General features: G+C 38.7%; 1 protein-coding gene across 2 annotated transcripts in view; it reads left to right on the top strand.

Annotated features, from left to right (window-relative positions):
* The window catches only part of lypd6 (LY6/PLAUR domain containing 6), a 44,147-nt gene extending 40,019 nt beyond the window's left edge, over positions 1-4,128 (top strand). For both annotated transcript variants that reach the window (XM_079517903.1, XM_079517904.1), the window contains exon 5: positions 3,134-4,128. In XM_079517903.1, coding sequence (XP_079374029.1) covers positions 3,134-3,301 — 168 coding nt within the window. In that variant the 3' untranslated portion in view covers positions 3,302-4,128. The remainder of the gene's footprint in view (positions 1-3,133) is intronic.
* Positions 4,129-19,234: the final 15,106 nt, after the last annotated feature.

The following is a 19,234-nucleotide window of genomic DNA, read 5'->3' as shown; positions in this document are numbered from 1 at the left end:
CTACACCGTCACACTACACCGTCACACAGTGACACAAAGTAGCACAAGCTCGAGCTTGTCGATCTGCTGTCTTTTCTATTTTTGAATTTGAATCCTGACATTTTTTAAACAGTTTTAGACATACATTTCTACCCGACAGAGACGCGATAATAATAAGTATAATAATAATAGTTACCATTGTTTCCATGATTAAAGAGAGAAAGGCAAACAAGAGAGTTTGTTTTTCCATTGCTATCTATTGTGCAGTTGCGGTACCCATCCTGAGCCTGCTGCCTACCAGCACTGGAATACTGAGCAGGTATTGCCCTATTCAGAAGATAATTACGCGACGTCTTCCCTCAATTGTCAGCAATCTCTGAACCCATCTATTATCAAGTATGACAGAATGATCAAAATTAATAAAGAATAAAGCACCTATCTATCTAATTTGTGTCGGGGGTGGGGCATCGGGATCAGCAAATATACAGCCACAATTGGAGCCACTAGAGGTGAAATGGTACACTAAATCCTAAGTGGGCGCTGTCTAGAGGCAGATCTCGCAAACGTAGCATGTTTACTGGTGCTAGATCCCGCGAGAGTGTGTTGCTTGCTGAAAAAGAGAAAGGTCGATAATATAATAGATTTTCTCCTGATTTGTCTCTCTGAAAAAAGCCATTTCAGTATGAAAATATTGGGAAGATTATGTGACTTGTGACGATTTTGTTCATTGACCATGGGGCTAAAGAATCGTTCCGAAGTTGTGTTCACTTTCACTCCTCCATTGGAATTAATAGACTCCAAACTGCTTCCGGTCGCCTACTCCACACAGATACGGGAACACTACAGTACAGTACAGTACACTAATGCGGGGTAAAGATGTGCCCACCAGTCTCTTTCAGCACCACTTAAACAGGCAGTTTAGTTAATCCTTCAGATCCTTCAAAGCGCTCAGAGCAGATAAGATGAAGACGGGGTATTAACTGGGGGTTTCTTCTTGGACACTGTCACTGTAATCCTCGCTGAAACATGTGTGTCTAGTCTTCACTATGGACGGACGGAGGAAGGAAATTACAGGCTGCAGATCAGAACGTCAGTCCAAGAGCTCAAGATGGGCTTTAGAGCCTGGGAAGTGGGAACTAAAGACCTGATGCAAAACGATTATTGTCAAATGGCAACAAGGAATCAGCGGTGTCCGCTTTATTTACCATGCATATAATACATAATTATTGTCATTGTCATTCAACTTTCTTTTTTTTCTTTTTTTTTTGACGGCCTCCTATATCCAGCTTTTAGTGTCCGTCCACAAACTTCGTCCTACACAAACATTAAATTACAATGAATGGATAATTTTACGTCATAGTGTCTGAGCAAATAGACATACGACAAATTCCCTAACACAAACATTGATATGTTGTGTATAAATACTGTACTAGGCTTTCAATTCACAACTCTCAGTAACAAGTTGGCGATACACCGGGAAGAAAAATGTTCATATATCATAATTTATTTTAGTCCCAAATTGTGATTGAATGAGTTGATGTACAGTACAGTATGATGATGTACGATGATAAGAGTGCCCCTCATGGGTGTGTGAAGGTCTTGTTATTTAATGCCCTACTTTGTTGTCAAGTAAATGTGTAGAAGTAGGGAAGATAGCGGATCTACAAGGTCACAACGCGCTGCAGCGCAATGCTTTGTGAGCTTGTTTAGATCGGCTATCTTTTAAAGTGAAAGTGGTTAAATCTGCATAGGCCTATGGGTGAAAAAAATCATTAAAAAGAAATCATAAAAAAATCAAATCATATGTCGGGTGGAAACCTCCTACTGTATGTCCAAAAATGTTACAAAAGTAATAAAAGTAGCAGAGACATGATGTTGTTCCCATAGCAAGCATTTTTGTGATGGAAAGGAAAAGCTACACAGAAACCTTGGGCAGAACATTATTATATGCTGAAGAATCTGCACATAAAAATGATAACATAATTATATGCACGCATGTGCGCAAACAGCCTTATCCCTTATGCCTAAACTTACACAATGCGTTGATGTGCGTAGATGGCAAAAAATGCTTAATAAGTTTAGGCATAAGGGGTTAGGCGCCGCGAAAGATATGGCTCAAAATGTAATAAAATAATCGGCAACAAAGACAACACACTACAGTCTAACTAATAACTAGATATAATAGGCCAATTTGAAAAGGCATTTCTTCTTATGCCTTGGATGGCAATTGGATGATTTGAGGCATGTTTTGCAAAAATCCACCCTTTTCACAGGCCAATGTGAAAAGGGTGGGATATATTCCTCAGCCTAGTAGGAAAGTCTGTGAAAGATTTCACGTAAATTGCATGCTGCGTTCATGATTTGAGGCTTGTTGTTCAAAACGGGCCAATCCTGCAATCGGCAAAAAGCCAATGTTGGCCAATTAAGATGGAATATGAAATATCGAACAGATCCGTCTTGAACACATGACTATAGAGATGTTGTGTAATGATTTGCAGGAATTTTGGACAGAATCTGGAGCAATATAAAAAAATGTGTTTTTCAAAAGTCGACCTCCTGGTGGCGCTATAACAGGCCTGGAAATAGTGGGACAGAGGTTCATCGTTGGCATCCAGGGAGTGTGTGTGCAAAATTTGGCATCGACAACGGTGCCGGAGATTAGCTGTTCACAGACGGACACATGGACACCCACACACACGGACAGAGTGCAAAACATACTCTCTCTCCATGCCTTAGGCCTGGTGGAGACAATGAAAGAAAAGTATATATGTTTGTCCAGTCCAGCTAGTAAAACTATGACATGTTTATTTTAAACCTAGATTTTAAAGGCCTGCTCCCTCAGTCCAAGGTCATGGGAAGAACATTCCAAATGAATCCTGATTGGCAAATGCTTTACTCAAAACTGGTGCTTGTAAACATATTGTTGGGGATAAATCTACTACTTTTGTGTGACGCTGTAGTATGATCCAGTAGTAGGGTGTTAATTTACGTAAAAAACACAAAAAGCATATGGAGATAAGAGGTGTCTGGCTGACAGCAACGATTTAGACTACTGGACAGGATCTCGGTCACATTGCAGTGCCATAACATAATGACAAGTGGACACATGCACTTAACATTTTGATTGATTGATTGTTCCTGTGTTTTGCTCCAGGTGTGTACAGCCTGCTGCGAGGGGAATATCTGTAACCTCCCGCTGCCTTGGAACCAAACAGAGGCCATCTTCGCCACCACCTCGCCACTCAGTGGCGCCGCGGGGCTTTCCAAAAGCCACGCACTGACATTCAGTCTGCTCACTCTCACAGCGGTCATCTCAACTTAACGCTTAACCAACGACAAACTTTGGAAGTCTGATGTTGCCGGAGTCACCCTCTCTCTCTCGGGCAGGACCGGCTGGCTCCTATACACCTCCTGTTCTCCAGGTTTTCAGGACTTGACTACAGTACCAGTTTGGACGGTTTTGTCTTCCTTTTAAAAAAAATGTTTTAAAAGGGATTTCAAGCGATGGACTGACAGCCCCTCAAAAACTTTTTAAGTAGATTATCGGGAGAATGAGCACTTACTTGACTTTGGAAAACGCTGCCATTATCACTGTGGATCTTTTGAAGGATAAAACATCATAAACATTACTGTATAATGTTACAGCTCTCCACTGGGGTTCCTCTGTCTAGGCAGTGTTGCCAGATCTTGCAGAGAGAGAAACAAGCAACCAGGTCTACGAAAGAGGAGAAGTGACATGAGCGCGCACACACACACACACACACACACACACACACACACACACACACACACACACACACACACACACACACACACACACACACACACACACACTGCTATTTGAAAATGGCCTATCTACAAGCTCACAATGTGTCCCATCGTGACTGACATTATTTTACAAGCCCATATTGTGAGGGGCTTGTATGCATATTAATTTGGGGGTCTTCGCCATGACATGGTTTTTCGAACCTATTTAAACAACATTTAGGAAACAAGCCCAAATACCATAAGCAACAACACATTAGAGACAAGCCCAAAAAATCGCAACACACAACTACCACCAAAGTCACAAAGTGACTTTACTGAAAAATGAGCCCAAATTTGCTTAGAATAAGCAGACATGGCAATGCTGCCTCTAGGCCATGTCACGGGTGGGATGGGGTGGGGGGAGCTGTAAGCCTAGAAATTTGTCTTGGCTGGTTAGAACTTGTCAGTTTAAGGGCTTCATACATTTTTAGGCGATAAGGAAAGATTTGAAGAACATTGCCCTAGCCAGAATGTTTTTTTTTCTGTCTGACTTTCAAGTTTTATAATGTTGATGTTACATTTTGTGAGTCCTTATTATTCCATGTTTGTGTTTATTGAACACATGTGTAAATATATATAGTATTTATTTTTATACATAAACTGTCGTTATTATGCTAGAAACGTGAAGATGTGTGGAATGTTAAAACCTGTTTTTATTTCAGCATGTATCTGATGAGTAGCAGCACTGGAAGGGATTATGAAAACCTAAGATTACTCCCCGTAGCTGGATAGATAACTCATAGTAAGCAACGTCGAAGAAATAACTGCAACATGAAATAACTTGGGAGTGTTTCTCATTCCTGACACATTACTGGTTGACGCTGGAACATGACACCCATTTAAGAGCCTCATGCAAGTGTAATTCATCACATCGTCACCTTCTTAAAATTATGGATATTTTTTCCCTAAATCAGCTCTTCATGACACTGCAGCAACCTCTGGTAAAATCACCTATATCTGTATTGAAAAGGATCATGCTGTCCCCGTCTCAGTAGTATAGTGGCCTATCTCAAGAGTGAAAATTAAAGGACAATGTGATTTAGGCCAATTTATTTGTATGTCAATATAATATTTTTGGGTGAATTGATTAAGAAATATATAGCTCGTTTTGGTTCAGTTTTTTCTAAAAACATAACATAGGCCACTTTAAAAGGTGACATTGTTATTAACAATAACATTTTTTTTTATGTTGTGGATAACTAGCCTTGGATTTCAGGCCAGTCAAAAGACCCTGCTTAAGTCGTTTAAAGGAGTAGTTCACCCCAAAATATTTCTATCTATCAATTTCACACCCCATGAATCCATTAATTCCAAGGAGATTTGTCACATTTCTGAGCCAATACTTCGATGACCGGCAAGTCTATACTGACCGATTACCGGTCATCCAATGAGTCTATACTGACCGATGACCCGGTCATCCAATGAGTCTATACTGACCGATGACCTGGTCATCAAATGATTGGCTCAGGAATGAGGCACAAACAAATAAATCTCCATGAATTCAAGGATTCATGGGGTGTGTAATTGATACAGTAGTTCACCCAAAGTAATTTTGAGTGAACTACCCCTTTAATGCACACACATGTTCCATTTGGAACGCAGGCCAACATAAATGGATTTCTCTTCCTTTCCAAACTAGTGTGGAAAGTACCTCTATGAACCCGGACAAGAATGCTTGGCAACAATCAAAACAAAATGTTCAGCTTTTTCATATGAGGTGGTGGAACATTTTGTTTAGGGGAAAAATAGATTTCCTCGAAAAAAAGGAAAATGTTCTGGGGAAAAAAAGAAAGTAGTGCTATTTTAGTTTTAATTATTTTCCAGCGATGCAAATAGAGGCCACTCCAACAATGCCTGCTGTCTGCTAAATGTGCTGTGGAATGGGGTGAAAACATGCAAAGGCCTTGCTCACATAGTTTAAGTGCATGCGTCCAAAACTGTCACTTGTCAGGATTCAAATTCACAAGCAGCAGATCTACAAGATCAAAACATGTCGCTTCGTGCCACATTTCGAGCTTGTGGATCTGCTACTTTCTATGCTTTTGTGTGACGCTGTATCAAGTAGTAGAGCATTAATTTAGGAAGAAACAAAAAGTTAAAATGTGAAGATCGGAGGAGGTTTCTGCCCGACACAACAACAATATCCTGAAAGGTTTTTGGACGGTTTTGGACATACAGTACAAGGTTTCAGCCTGACAGCTGTGATATGGAGCAGACACCTGATGATGTTCCCTGCGAAAGGAAACACCGCCCTTTAACGGAAACCTTATTGGGCAGAACATAATTACCCTGAAGAATCTCTGCACACACACAACGCATGAAAGTCAGCTGACCTCAGACTTACTGTACATGTTACTGACACGTGCTCCATAGACGGAGCACTTCTTCTCGCTGTTAGAAAACGATTCAACGTTTTCCATTCACGTGCCATGGTGGGCTCTCTGACGTGTCTATTTGTCTGGTGACACATTTCTCATCCAGGACTCGGGTCCTCCGGTCAGGAGGGGCCGGGGGAGAAAGTGCAGCGTTTGCAACTACAGTGTTATTGTTCTCAAGGCTTTATGATTTGTTTAGGCTCACGGCCCGAGACACAGTGGAGGCTGGTCACTTCCCCTCTGTCTCTCTCTCTTTGTCCGTCTCTCTCTCTCTCTCTGTCTGTCTGTCTCTCTCTCTTTGTCCGTCTCTCTCTCTGTCTCTCTCTCTGTCCTCTGTCTGTCTCTCTCTGTCTCTCTCTCTGTCTGTCTCTCTGTCTCTCTCTCTCGCTCTCTCTCTCATTGTCTTTTTCTCTCTGTCAGTGGTGGTAAAAGTATTCATTTTTTTTACTTAAATAATTGTATCAATCAATGTAGAAATATGTTAAAGATGTTAGATTAGATTAGAAAAATGGAAATACTCCAGTAAAGTAGAAGTACCTCAAAAAGGTATAAATACAGTAATTGAGTAAATGTACTTGGTTACTTTCCACCACTGCTGTCTGTATCTCTCTAACACACACACACACACACACACACACACACACACACACACATGCAGACCATAAGCCAGTGGACAGGAAGAAACATGTTAATCATCATGATTCACAGAGGTAAATCATTTTACCTTGTGTAGTCTGTGCAGTCAATGTTAGTTTTGTTTTAGAACCGGTCAAGGGCTAGAGCCGTAGCTTATCTTTTGCATCAGGCAATATTTGCTTTCAATACAAAAACTTATTTTTAATGATCTGACAGCCAAAATAACATCACATGTTGCCTTCGCTGATTCTAAGAATTTCTAACCCAGCATTATATACAAACCTGTGAAATATGTGCTTGTGCATGTCCAGCCTTCAATGGCAATGAGTCCTTTGCATGCCAGTTTTGTGCCAATATTTTCTATGTGCCACTTGTGTGTAAATATGTGTACATATAGATGTGGAATACTTTGAACCTTCATATTAAAGATGAAGATGAGACTGTTTATCATGAGAAAATGTGTGTGTTTTGATCAGAAAAAGTAAGTCAAACCCACCAAAAATCTGATTATGAGGCCCAAACCACACCAGTTGCAACTCCTTGCAACAAAACAAACCACACCAATGCAACTGCCATTAGGAATAATGGTTGCAAGTATGCAAGTAGTTGCATGGTGACCCTCTGGTGTGGTTAGGGCTTTATAAAGCATTTACAGAATTGACATGTTTGTTCCAACCACGTTCAAAGTGTTTGTTTCCACTAGATCTAAGAACAATATGAGCTGATCTGGTGTAAGAGTATAGGTCCCTTTCATTTACTGCAGGCCAGGGGTCTTCAACAGAGCGTCCGGGACCCTTAGGGGGTACTCAGAGTTACTAAAGGGGGGCTGCCAAATCTTTGTGTTATAGATTATTAATTATTATTATCAACCGATTCGAAAATAGCTGATCTACAACTAAGCTCACAACGCCTCGCACTGCGAGGCGTTGAGGGCTTGTACATAGGATAGTTTTGGCATAACGGTTTGGAAAGAATCCCACTCGTATGAAGTGACCTTTTATCATGATGATGATGTTTGATGACAATGTATAGACCCACATGATGTCACATCACGGTAACCACAGTAACCATGCTGCTACCATACTAACAGTCAACAGACATACACATTGACAACGGATGGATGGAGTGGAGTGGCTTGCACCGCTAGAAAGGAGACGAACCAATAGCACAGAGCCAACGGTCAAGTTTACTAAGTATGAAGTGCTTAAAATACACATTAATATGAATCCAATATACTAGAGGACATATAGGGTGTAAACAAAATATTAATTTATACAACACTGATGACACTGCTGTCAAACAAGTCTATGAATTAAGCTAATGATTTGAAAAAGTTTAATCTGCAACCTAATTTTATAGTATATATATAGTGTGTGTGTGTGTGATGAGGGGGGGGGGGGGGTCCCTGCTTCATCTCTCTCAGCTAAGGGCTCCTTGACCTGAAAAACATTGAAGATCCCTGGTTATTACTGTGTACTGTAATGCACTCTGCTGGTATTTGTATCAACCATTATTGCTCTTTATGTTTTCCAGTCACTGCTGATTTTCCACCGATTGGAGAATTTTCCATGTAGTGGCAATAAATCTGCAGCCTTATTCTTCTTGGCCTATGTCTCTGGATTTGTTCATAAATATCAATGAGAAACAATGAGGATGACGGAAAGGTTTTGCATCTGATCTGGTCTATTTCGGACGAAACGTTGTGAGATGAAATGTCCCGGGAGAGGTTGTCTTTATTATTAGGTATGAGGTTTTCAATAGGGGGAGTCCCGGACCCCCAGGGGAATCTCAGAGGTACTTACGGGGGGACGGACCAAAATCTTTGTGTGATAAGAACTTGAACCACTTGAACCCTGTAGCTCCCTATTCTGGGGGGAACATTCGCCTATAAGATAGCAGTTCTACAAGCTCACAATGCATCACCCGTTGTGAGCTTGTAGAACAGCAATTTCTGGCGAAGAGATATACTGAATGGTTTATGTTACGTTTCTGAAAGGAAAATGCACATTAACATGGATCCAACATATTAATAGAAAAGTTAATGTGTAAACAAAGAAATAATACAACATTAATGTACACAACACTGCAGTGCTGGTAGTGCTGCCATCAAGTCTATGAAGCTATTTATCAAATATATGAAACCGTTTAATCTGAAGCAGTTATATACAACTATGTAGTGGGGGTCTCTCTCAGCTACAGGGTCCTTTGCCTGAAAAACGCTACAGGGTCCTTTGCCTGAAAAACGTTGAAGCAAACTGGTTTAGGGGGAAGGCAATCAAGTGGCCACTTCACAGGGGTGAAGGACCTTCCTCTTGGAATGATGGCTGCCATGCTTATCCTGTGCTTATCCTTATCATTTCCTGTCACATGAGCTCAGTGGCGACTCTACAGGGGGCATTGGGGGCCGGGAAATGCCCACCCAGATTGGACTTTGTGTGTGTGCCACTCCAGTCCAGATTGGCCAGTAGTATACCCTACCCTACCAATATTTTAATATGATTTTCAAATGTTAAATCTATAAGTTATTCATGATTATTAGAAATATATAGATTTTCAAATGTTTGCCTGAAAATGAATCTTTGAAATGTTCTCAATGGCAATAGCACAAACATTGGCATGCTTTACTAGTCCTACATACTTACACCTAGAAACCCCATTCAAACCTATTTAGGTTCATCTTACGGTGGACATGTTTGCCTGAAAAGGAATCTTTGAAATGTTTCATAGTTTTAGAAATATAGTGCTTTCAAATTTGATACATTTATAATGTGTCGCGTCGCGTCACGTCACGTCACGTCACATCGCGTCACGTCACGTATAGCCCATCTCAGACGGCATACTATAGCACGCCATTTTTCATCATTTTTGAGGATTTGAAAAAAAGACGAAAATCACTCGAGACCATGGACTATAGCCCATGGTCTCGGAGTGATTTTCGTCTTTTTCTCAAATCCTTGTTTTTCATAATTTTTGACCATGGGCTATAGCCCATCTCAGACGGCATACTATAGCACGCCGTTTTTCATCATTTTTGAGGATTTGAAAAAAAGACGAAAATCACTCGAGACAATGGACTATAGCCCATGGTCTCGGACGGCATACTATAGCATGCCGTTTTTCATCATTTTTGAGGATTTGAAAAAAAGACGAAAATCACTCCGAGACCATGGACTATATCCCATGGTCTCGGGGGGATACTTTTTCGTCACGCTTTTTCGTCACGCTTTTCCGTCACACTTTTTCACCTAGAAACCCCATTCCAACCTATTTAGGTTCATCTTACGGTGGACATGTTTGCCTGATACATTTATAATGGGGCTCAATGGCAGCTCTATGGCACGTCAAAAAGTCACTTTCACCTAGAAACTCCATTCACACTTTTTATAATTCAGCTTACTGTGGAGACACATGCTGGAACTTTTTACTTTGAAATGTTTTGTAGTTTCTGAGTTATTTAACTTTAACGCCCAATGCATTCTCAATGGCAATAGCACAAACTTTGGCATGCTACTAGTCCTACATACTTACACCTAGAAACCCCATTCAAGCCTACTTAGGTTCATCTTACGGTGGACATGTTTGCCTGAAAAGGAATCTTTGAAATGTTTCATAGTTTTAGAAATATAGTGCTTTCAAATTTGAGAATTTTACAATGGGGCTCAATGGCAGATATTGGCACGTCAAAAAAGCACTTTCACCTAGAAACTCCATTCACACTTTTTATAATTCAGCTTACTGTGGAGACACATGCTGGAACTTTTTACTTTGAAATGTTTTGTAGTTTCTGAGTTATTTAACTTTAACGCCCAATGCATTCTCAATGGCAATAGCACAAACTTTGGCATGCTACTAGTCCTACATACTTACACCTAGAAACCCCATTCAAGCCTACTTAGGTTCATCTTACGGTGGACATGTTTGCCTGAAAAGGAATCTTTGAAATGTTTCATAGTTTTAGAAATATAGTGCTTTCAAATTTGAGAATTTTACAATGGGGCTCAATGGCAGATATTGGCACGTCAAAAAAGCACTTTCACCTAGAAACTCCATTCACACTTTTTATAATTCAGCTTACTGTGGAGACACATGCTGGAACTTTTTACTTTGAAATGTTTTGTAGTTTCTGAGTTATTTAACTTTAACGCCCAATGCATTCTCAATGGCAATAGCACAAACTTTGGCATGCTACTAGTCCTACATACTTACACCTAGAAACCCCATTCAAGCCTACTTAGGTTCATCTTACGGTGGACATGTTTGCCTGAAAAGGAATCTTTGAAATGTTTCATAGTTTTAGAAATATATTGCTTTCAAATTTGAGAATTTTACAATGGGGCTCAATGGCAGATATTGGCACGTCAAAAAAGCACTTTCACCTAGAAACTCCATTCACACTTTTTATAATTCAGCTTACTGTGGAGACACATGCTGGAACTTTTTACTTTGAAATGTTTTGTAGTTTCTGAGTTATTTAACTTTAACGCCCAATGCATTCTCAATGGCAATAGCACAAACTTTGGCATGCTACTAGTCCTACATACTTACACCTAGAAACCCCATTCAAGCCTACTTAGGTTCATCTTACGGTGGACATGTTTGCCTGAAAAGGAATCTTTGAAATGTTTCATAGTTTTAGAAATATAGTGCTTTCAAATTTGAGAATTTTACAATGGGGCTCAATGGCAGATATTGGCACGTCAAAAAAGCACTTTCACCTAGAAACTCCATTCACACTTTTTATAATTCAGCTTACTGTGGAGACACATGCTGGAACTTTTTACTTTGAAATGTTTTGTAGTTTCTGAGTTATTTAACTTTAACGCCCAATGCATTCTCAATGGCAATAGCACAAACTTTGGCATGCTACTAGTCCTACATACTTACACCTAGAAACCCCATTCAAGCCTACTTAGGTTCATCTTACGGTGGACATGTTTGCCTGAAAAGGAATCTTTGAAATGTTTCATAGTTTTAGAAATATAGTGCTTTCAAATTTGAGAATTTTACAATGGGGCTCAATGGCAGATATTGGCACGTCAAAAAAGCACTTTCACCTAGAAACTCCATTCACACTTTTTATAATTCAGCTTACTGTGGAGACACATGCTGGAACTTTTTACTTTGAAATGTTTTGTAGTTTCTGAGTTATTTAACTTTAACGCCCAATGCATTCTCAATGGCAATAGCACAAACTTTGGCATGCTACTAGTCCTACATACTTACACCTAGAAACCCCATTCAAGCCTACTTAGGTTCATCTTACGGTGGACATGTTTGCCTGAAAAGGAATCTTTGAAATGTTTCATAGTTTTAGAAATATAGTGCTTTCAAATTTGAGAATTTTACAATGGGGCTCAATGGCAGATATTGGCACGTCAAAAAAGCACTTTCACCTAGAAACTCCATTCACACTTTTTATAATTCAGCTTACTGTGGAGACACATGCTGGAACTTTTTACTTTGAAATGTTTTGTAGTTTCTGAGTTATTTAACTTTAACGCCCAATGCATTCTCAATGGCAATAGCACAAACTTTGGCATGCTACTAGTCCTACATACTTACACCTAGAAACCCCATTCAAGCCTACTTAGGTTCATCTTACGGTGGACATGTTTGCCTGAAAAGGAATCTTTGAAATGTTTCATAGTTTTAGAAATATAGTGCTTTCAAATTTGAGAATTTTACAATGGGGCTCAATGGCAGATATTGGCACGTCAAAAAAGCACTTTCACCTAGAAACTCCATTCACACTTTTTATAATTCAGCTTACTGTGGAGACACATGCTGGAACTTTTTACTTTGAAATGTTTTGTAGTTTCTGAGTTATTTAACTTTAACGCCCAATGCATTCTCAATGGCAATAGCACAAACTTTGGCATGCTACTAGTCCTACATACTTACACCTAGAAACCCCATTCAAGCCTACTTAGGTTCATCTTACGGTGGACATGTTTGCCTGAAAAGGAATCTTTGAAATGTTTCATAGTTTTAGAAATATATTGCTTTCAAATTTGAGAATTTTACAATGGGGCTCAATGGCAGATATTGGCACGTCAAAAAAGCACTTTCACCTAGAAACTCCATTCACACTTTTTATAATTCAGCTTACTGTGGAGACACATGCTGGAACTTTTTACTTTGAAATGTTTTGTAGTTTCTGAGTTATTTAACTTTAACGCCCAATGCATTCTCAATGGCAATAGCACAAACTTTGGCATGCTACTAGTCCTACATACTTACACCTAGAAACCCCATTCAAGCCTACTTAGGTTCATCTTACGGTGGACATGTTTGCCTGAAAAGGAATCTTTGAAATGTTTCATAGTTTTAGAAATATAGTGCTTTTAAATTTGAGAAATTCAGAATGGGGGTCAATGGCAGATTTTGGCAAGTAAAGATTTGAGTGGGGTTTGAACCCACTATCTCCAGATCATGCAGCCAGTGTGCTAAGTCACTGATCTACTTGCTACCTGCCACAATGCAGTCTGCTGTTCCCTTTGAGTACAACATTGATACAAAAATAAAATACAAAAAATAAAATAACAGGAGATTTGTCTATTGTTTCTTTTGCTGTTGTTTATCTCTAGACGCTCGAATGTTTATGAACCACAATGGAAACAAGTCTCTGGCTCTTCTGTCATTATCTATTCGGCCTTTTAAGAACAGCATGCACAGTGGCTCACTGGTTACAGAGCCTGCCTGGTAATCAGGAGGCTGCAGGTTCAAGTCCTGCCTCTGACATAGTGTCCCAAAAACATGAAAATATGACATAATATATTATGCCGTCCCAAACCATGGACTATAGTATGTCGTTTTTTCATGATTTTCATCTTTTTTTCAAATCCTCCAAAATCATGAAAAACGACATGCTATAGTATGCCGTCCGAAGCCATGAACTATAGTATGTCGTTTTTTCATGATTTTCATCTTTTTTTCAAATTGTCCAAAATCATGAAAAACGACATGCTATAGTATGCCGTCCGAAAAAAATTATAACTTTGGCATGCTACTAGTCCTACATACTTACACCTAGAATCCCCATTCAAACCTATTTAGGTTCATCTTACGGTGGATATGTTTGCCTGAAAAGGAATCTTTGAAATGTTTCATAGTTTTAGAAATATAGTGCTTTAAATGTGAGAAATTTATAATGGCAGATAGTGGCACGTCAAAATCACTTTCACCTAGAAACTCCATTCACACGTTTTATAATTCAGCTTACTGTGGAGACACATGCTGGAACTTTTTACTTTGAAATGTTTTGTAGTTTCTGAGTTATTTAACTTTAACGCCCAATGCATTCTCAATGGCAATAGCACAAACTTTGGCATGCTACTAGTCCTACATACTTACACCTAGAAACCCCATTCAAGCCTACTTAGGTTCATCTTACGGTGGACATGTTTGCCTGAAAAGGAATCTTTGAAATGTTTCATAGTTTTAGAAATATAGTGCTTTCAAATTTGAGAATTTTACAATGGGGCTCAATGGCAGATATTGGCACGTCAAAAAAGCACTTTCACCTAGAAACTCCATTCACACTTTTTATAATTCAGCTTACTGTGGAGACACATGCTGGAACTTTTTACTTTGAAATGTTTTGTAGTTTCTGAGTTATTTAACTTTAACGCCCAATGCATTCTCAATGGCAATAGCACAAACTTTGGCATGCTACTAGTCCTACATACTTACACCTAGAAACCCCATTCAAGCCTACTTAGGTTCATCTTACGGTGGACATGTTTGCCTGAAAAGGAATCTTTGAAATGTTTCATAGTTTTAGAAATATAGTGCTTTCAAATTTGAGAATTTTACAATGGGGCTCAATGGCAGATATTGGCACGTCAAAAAAGCACTTTCACCTAGAAACTCCATTCACACTTTTTATAATTCAGCTTACTGTGGAGACACATGCTGGAACTTTTTACTTTGAAATGTTTTGTAGTTTCTGAGTTATTTAACTTTAACGCCCAATGCATTCTCAATGGCAATAGCACAAACTTTGGCATGCTACTAGTCCTACATACTTACACCTAGAAACCCCATTCAAGCCTACTTAGGTTCATCTTACGGTGGACATGTTTGCCTGAAAAGGAATCTTTGAAATGTTTCATAGTTTTAGAAATATAGTGCTTTCAAATTTGAGAATTTTACAATGGGGCTCAATGGCAGATATTGGCACGTCAAAAAAGCACTTTCACCTAGAAACTCCATTCACACTTTTTATAATTCAGCTTACTGTGGAGACACATGCTGGAACTTTTTACTTTGAAATGTTTTGTAGTTTCTGAGTTATTTAACTTTAACGCCCAATGCATTCTCAATGGCAATAGCACAAACTTTGGCATGCTACTAGTCCTACATACTTACACCTAGAAACCCCATTCAAGCCTACTTAGGTTCATCTTACGGTGGACATGTTTGCCTGAAAAGGAATCTTTGAAATGTTTCATAGTTTTAGAAATATAGTGCTTTCAAATTTGAGAATTTTACAATGGGGCTCAATGGCAGATATTGGCACGTCAAAAAAGCACTTTCACCTAGAAACTCCATTCACACTTTTTATAATTCAGCTTACTGTGGAGACACATGCTGGAACTTTTTACTTTGAAATGTTTTGTAGTTTCTGAGTTATTTAACTTTAACGCCCAATGCATTCTCAATGGCAATAGCACAAACTTTGGCATGCTACTAGTCCTACATACTTACACCTAGAAACCCCATTCAAGCCTACTTAGGTTCATCTTACGGTGGACATGTTTGCCTGAAAAGGAATCTTTGAAATGTTTCATAGTTTTAGAAATATAGTGCTTTCAAATTTGAGAATTTTACAATGGGGCTCAATGGCAGATATTGGCACGTCAAAAAAGCACTTTCACCTAGAAACTCCATTCACACTTTTTATAATTCAGCTTACTGTGGAGACACATGCTGGAACTTTTTACTTTGAAATGTTTTGTAGTTTCTGAGTTATTTAACTTTAACGCCCAATGCATTCTCAATGGCAATAGCACAAACTTTGGCATGCTACTAGTCCTACATACTTACACCTAGAAACCCCATTCAAGCCTACTTAGGTTCATCTTACGGTGGACATGTTTGCCTGAAAAGGAATCTTTGAAATGTTTCATAGTTTTAGAAATATAGTGCTTTCAAATTTGAGAATTTTACAATGGGGCTCAATGGCAGATATTGGCACGTCAAAAAAGCACTTTCACCTAGAAACTCCATTCACACTTTTTATAATTCAGCTTACTGTGGAGACACATGCTGGAACTTTTTACTTTGAAATGTTTTGTAGTTTCTGAGTTATTTAACTTTAACGCCCAATGCATTCTCAATGGCAATAGCACAAACTTTGGCATGCTACTAGTCCTACATACTTACACCTAGAAACCCCATTCAAGCCTACTTAGGTTCATCTTACGGTGGACATGTTTGCCTGAAAAGGAATCTTTGAAATGTTTCATAGTTTTAGAAATATAGTGCTTTCAAATTTGAGAATTTTACAATGGGGCTCAATGGCAGATATTGGCACGTCAAAAAAGCACTTTCACCTAGAAACTCCATTCACACTTTTTATAATTCAGCTTACTGTGGAGACACATGCTGGAACTTTTTACTTTGAAATGTTTTGTAGTTTCTGAGTTATTTAACTTTAACGCCCAATGCATTCTCAATGGCAATAGCACAAACTTTGGCATGCTACTAGTCCTACATACTTACACCTAGAAACCCCATTCAAGCCTACTTAGGTTCATCTTACGGTGGACATGTTTGCCTGAAAAGGAATCTTTGAAATGTTTCATAGTTTTAGAAATATAGTGCTTTCAAATTTGAGAATTTTACAATGGGGCTCAATGGCAGATATTGGCACGTCAAAAAAGCACTTTCACCTAGAAACTCCATTCACACTTTTTATAATTCAGCTTACTGTGGAGACACATGCTGGAACTTTTTACTTTGAAATGTTTTGTAGTTTCTGAGTTATTTAACTTTAACGCCCAATGCATTCTCAATGGCAATAGCACAAACTTTGGCATGCTACTAGTCCTACATACTTACACCTAGAAACCCCATTCAAGCCTACTTAGGTTCATCTTACGGTGGACATGTTTGCCTGAAAAGGAATCTTTGAAATGTTTCATAGTTTTAGAAATATAGTGCTTTCAAATTTGAGAATTTTACAATGGGGCTCAATGGCAGATATTGGCACGTCAAAAAAGCACTTTCACCTAGAAACTCCATTCACACTTTTTATAATTCAGCTTACTGTGGAGACACATGCTGGAACTTTTTACTTTGAAATGTTTTGTAGTTTCTGAGTTATTTAACTTTAACGCCCAATGCATTCTCAATGGCAATAGCACAAACTTTGGCATGCTACTAGTCCTACATACTTACACCTAGAAACCCCATTCAAGCCTACTTAGGTTCATCTTACGGTGGACATGTTTGCCTGAAAAGGAATCTTTGAAATGTTTCATAGTTTTAGAAATATAGTGCTTTTAAATTTGAGAAATTCAGAATGGGGGTCAATGGCAGATTTTGGCAAGTAAAGATTTGAGTGGGGTTTGAACCCACTATCTCCAGATCATGCAGCCAGTGTGCTAAGTCACTGATCTACTTGCTACCTGCCACAATGCAGTCTGCTGTTCCCTTTGAGTACAACATTGATACAAAAATAAAATACAAAAAATAAAATAACAGGAGATTTGTCTATTGTTTCTTTTGCTGTTGTTTATCTCTAGACGCTCGAATGTTTATGAACCACAATGGAAACAAGTCTCTGGCTCTTCTGTCATTATCTATTCGGCCTTTTAAGAACAGCATGCACAGTGGCTCACTGGTTACAGAGCCTGCCTGGTAATCAGGAGGCTGCAGGTTCAAGTCCTGCCTCTGACATAGTGTCCCAAAAACATGAAAATATGACATAATATATTATGCCGTCCCAAACCATGGACTATAGTATGTCGTTTTTTCATGATTTTCATCTTTTTTTCAAATCCTCCAAAATCATGAAAAACGACATGCTATAGTATGCCGTCCGAAGCCATGAACTATAGTATGTCGTTTTTTCATGATTTTCATCTTTTTTTCAAATTGTCCAAAATCATGAAAAACGACATGCTATAGTATGCCGTCCGAAAAAAATTATAACTTTGGCATGCTACTAGTCCTACATACTTACACCTAGAATCCCCATTCAAACCTATTTAGGTTCATCTTACGGTGGATATGTTTGCCTGAAAAGGAATCTTTGAAATGTTTCATAGTTTTAGAAATATAGTGCTTTAAATGTGAGAAATTTATAATGGCAGATAGTGGCACGTCAAAATCACTTTCACCTAGAAACTCCATTCACACGTTTTATAATTCAGCTTACTGTGGAGACACATGCTGGAACTTTTTACTTTGAAATGTTTTGTAGTTTCTGAGTTATTTAACTTTAACGCCCAATGCATTCTCAATGGCAATAGCACAAACTTTGGCATGCTACTAGTCCTACATACTTACACCTAGAAACCCCATTCAAGCCTACTTAGGTTCATCTTACGGTGGACATGTTTGCCTGAAAAGGAATCTTTGAAATGTTTCATAGTTTTAGAAATATAGTGCTTTCAAATTTGAGAATTTTACAATGGGGCTCAATGGCAGATATTGGCACGTCAAAAAAGCACTTTCACCTAGAAACTCCATTCACACTTTTTATAATTCAGCTTACTGTGGAGACACATGCTGGAACTTTTTACTTTGAAATGTTTTGTAGTTTCTGAGTTATTTAACTTTAACGCCCAATGCATTCTCAATGGCAATAGCACAAACTTTGGCATGCTACTAGTCCTACATACTTACACCTAGAAACCCCATTCAAGCCTACTTAGGTTCATCTTACGGTGGACATGTTTGCCTGAAAAGGAATCTTTGAAATGTTTCATAGTTTTAGAAATATAGTGCTTTCAAATTTGAGAATTTTACAATGGGGCTCAATGGCAGATATTGGCACGTCAAAAAAGCACTTTCACCTAGAAACTCCATTCACACTTTTTATAATTCAGCTTACTGTGGAGACACATGCTGGAACTTTTTACTTTGAAATGTTTTGTAGTTTCTGAGTTATTTAACTTTAACGCCCAATGCATTCTCAATGGCAATAGCACAAACTTTGGCATGCTACTAGTCCTACATACTTACACCTAGAAACCCCATTCAAGCCTACTTAGGTTCATCTTACGGTGGACATGTTTGCCTGAAAAGGAATCTTTGAAATGTTTCATAGTTTTAGAAATATATTGCTTTCAAATTTGAGAATTTTACAATGGGGCTCAATGGCAGATATTGGCACGTCAAAAAAGCACTTTCACCTAGAAACTCCATTCACACTTTTTATAATTCAGCTTACTGTGGAGACACATGCTGGAACTTTTTACTTTGAA

This window comes from Electrona antarctica, assembly GCF_951216825.1.
Source record: "Electrona antarctica genome assembly, chromosome: 13".
Lineage (NCBI taxonomy): Eukaryota > Metazoa > Chordata > Actinopteri > Myctophiformes > Myctophidae > Electrona > Electrona antarctica.
Note: the sequence above shows the minus strand (reverse complement) of the source record. Positions and strands in the feature narration are given on the sequence as shown.